This window comes from Meleagris gallopavo, unplaced genomic scaffold (assembly GCF_000146605.3).
Source record: "Meleagris gallopavo isolate NT-WF06-2002-E0010 breed Aviagen turkey brand Nicholas breeding stock unplaced genomic scaffold, Turkey_5.1 ChrUn_random_7180001860754, whole genome shotgun sequence".
Taxonomy (NCBI): domain Eukaryota; kingdom Metazoa; phylum Chordata; class Aves; order Galliformes; family Phasianidae; genus Meleagris; species Meleagris gallopavo.
In genome coordinates, this window is record NW_011126461.1 from 1 (window position 1) to 938 (window position 938).

Below are 938 nucleotides of genomic sequence, written 5' to 3' on the forward strand. Positions count from 1 at the left end.
GCTATGCAACCCCCCCCACAAGACCCATATACTTACAGGGGGTCCAGCGCTTCCGCGAGCGCCTTTGGGACCGGGAGCACCAACAGCACCCTGCAGGTTGGGGGAGGAAGGGAGGGGTGAGCAACACTGTGGAGACATCTCCTTGGGGGGCACCTGGGGGGGGGACTTACGGCAGGGCCGGGAGCACCAGTGGGGCCAGCAGGGCCAGGGGGACCAGCGTCACCTTTGGCTCCAGCATCCCCAGTTTCACCTTTAGCACCAGGCTGACCATCGGCACCCTAAGGGACAGAGCATTGGGGTGAGCGGGGGTCAAGTGTGGGGTGGGGGGATCCGGGGGGAGCGCATCTGTCAGGACACTTACAGGAGGGCCAGCAAATCCAGCAGGACCGGGGGGGCCGGGCTCACCACGGTCACCCTAAGGGGGGGAAAGAAGGATAATGGCCATCACATCGGGTATGGGGTGGCCAAGGATGTCAGCACGGCTGTGCCATGCAGTGTGCGGACACTTACAGGAGCACCACGGGCACCAGTGGGCCCAGCAGGGCCGGGGGGCCAGCTTCACCCTGACGGAGGGGAGGAAGAGGAGAAAAGGCCATGAGGTCAGAGCAGTGGTATGGGGTTGGTGGGGGGCGCGGGGACACCTCCCCATAGCATCCAGATGAAGGATGTCCCCACCTTGTCACCGGGAGCACCAGCGGGGCCGGGGGGGCCGATGGGGCCGGTCAGACCACGGAGACCATCTTTGCCAGGAGCGCCGTCAGCACCTTTGGGACCGGGGTCACCCTGCGTGGGGGGAGAAGGCACAGAGGGTCACATGTGGGGTACGGCCCGGAGCGTCCCACTGCTCTGCGCCCCATAAGGACCACCACACCCGCACCCCCCCCTTGGCTTAGGGAAGAGCCACGCTGGGACACGAGTGGCCCTGGATGCCCCTCCAG

The 938-nt window shown here is 66.1% G+C and overlaps 1 protein-coding gene across 1 annotated transcript in view; it reads right to left on the reverse strand.

Moving 5' to 3' along the window:
* Window positions 1-7: 7 nt before the first annotated feature.
* Window positions 8-938, reverse strand: part of LOC109363688 (collagen alpha-1(I) chain-like) — a gene marked incomplete at its 3' end in the record, with an annotated part of 5,686 nt that continues 4,755 nt past the window's right edge. The window contains 6 exon segments of the mRNA XM_031557571.1: window positions 8-90; window positions 171-278; window positions 362-415; window positions 511-548; window positions 551-563; window positions 676-809. Coding sequence (XP_031413431.1) covers window positions 8-90; window positions 171-278; window positions 362-415; window positions 511-548; window positions 551-563; window positions 676-809 — 430 coding nt within the window.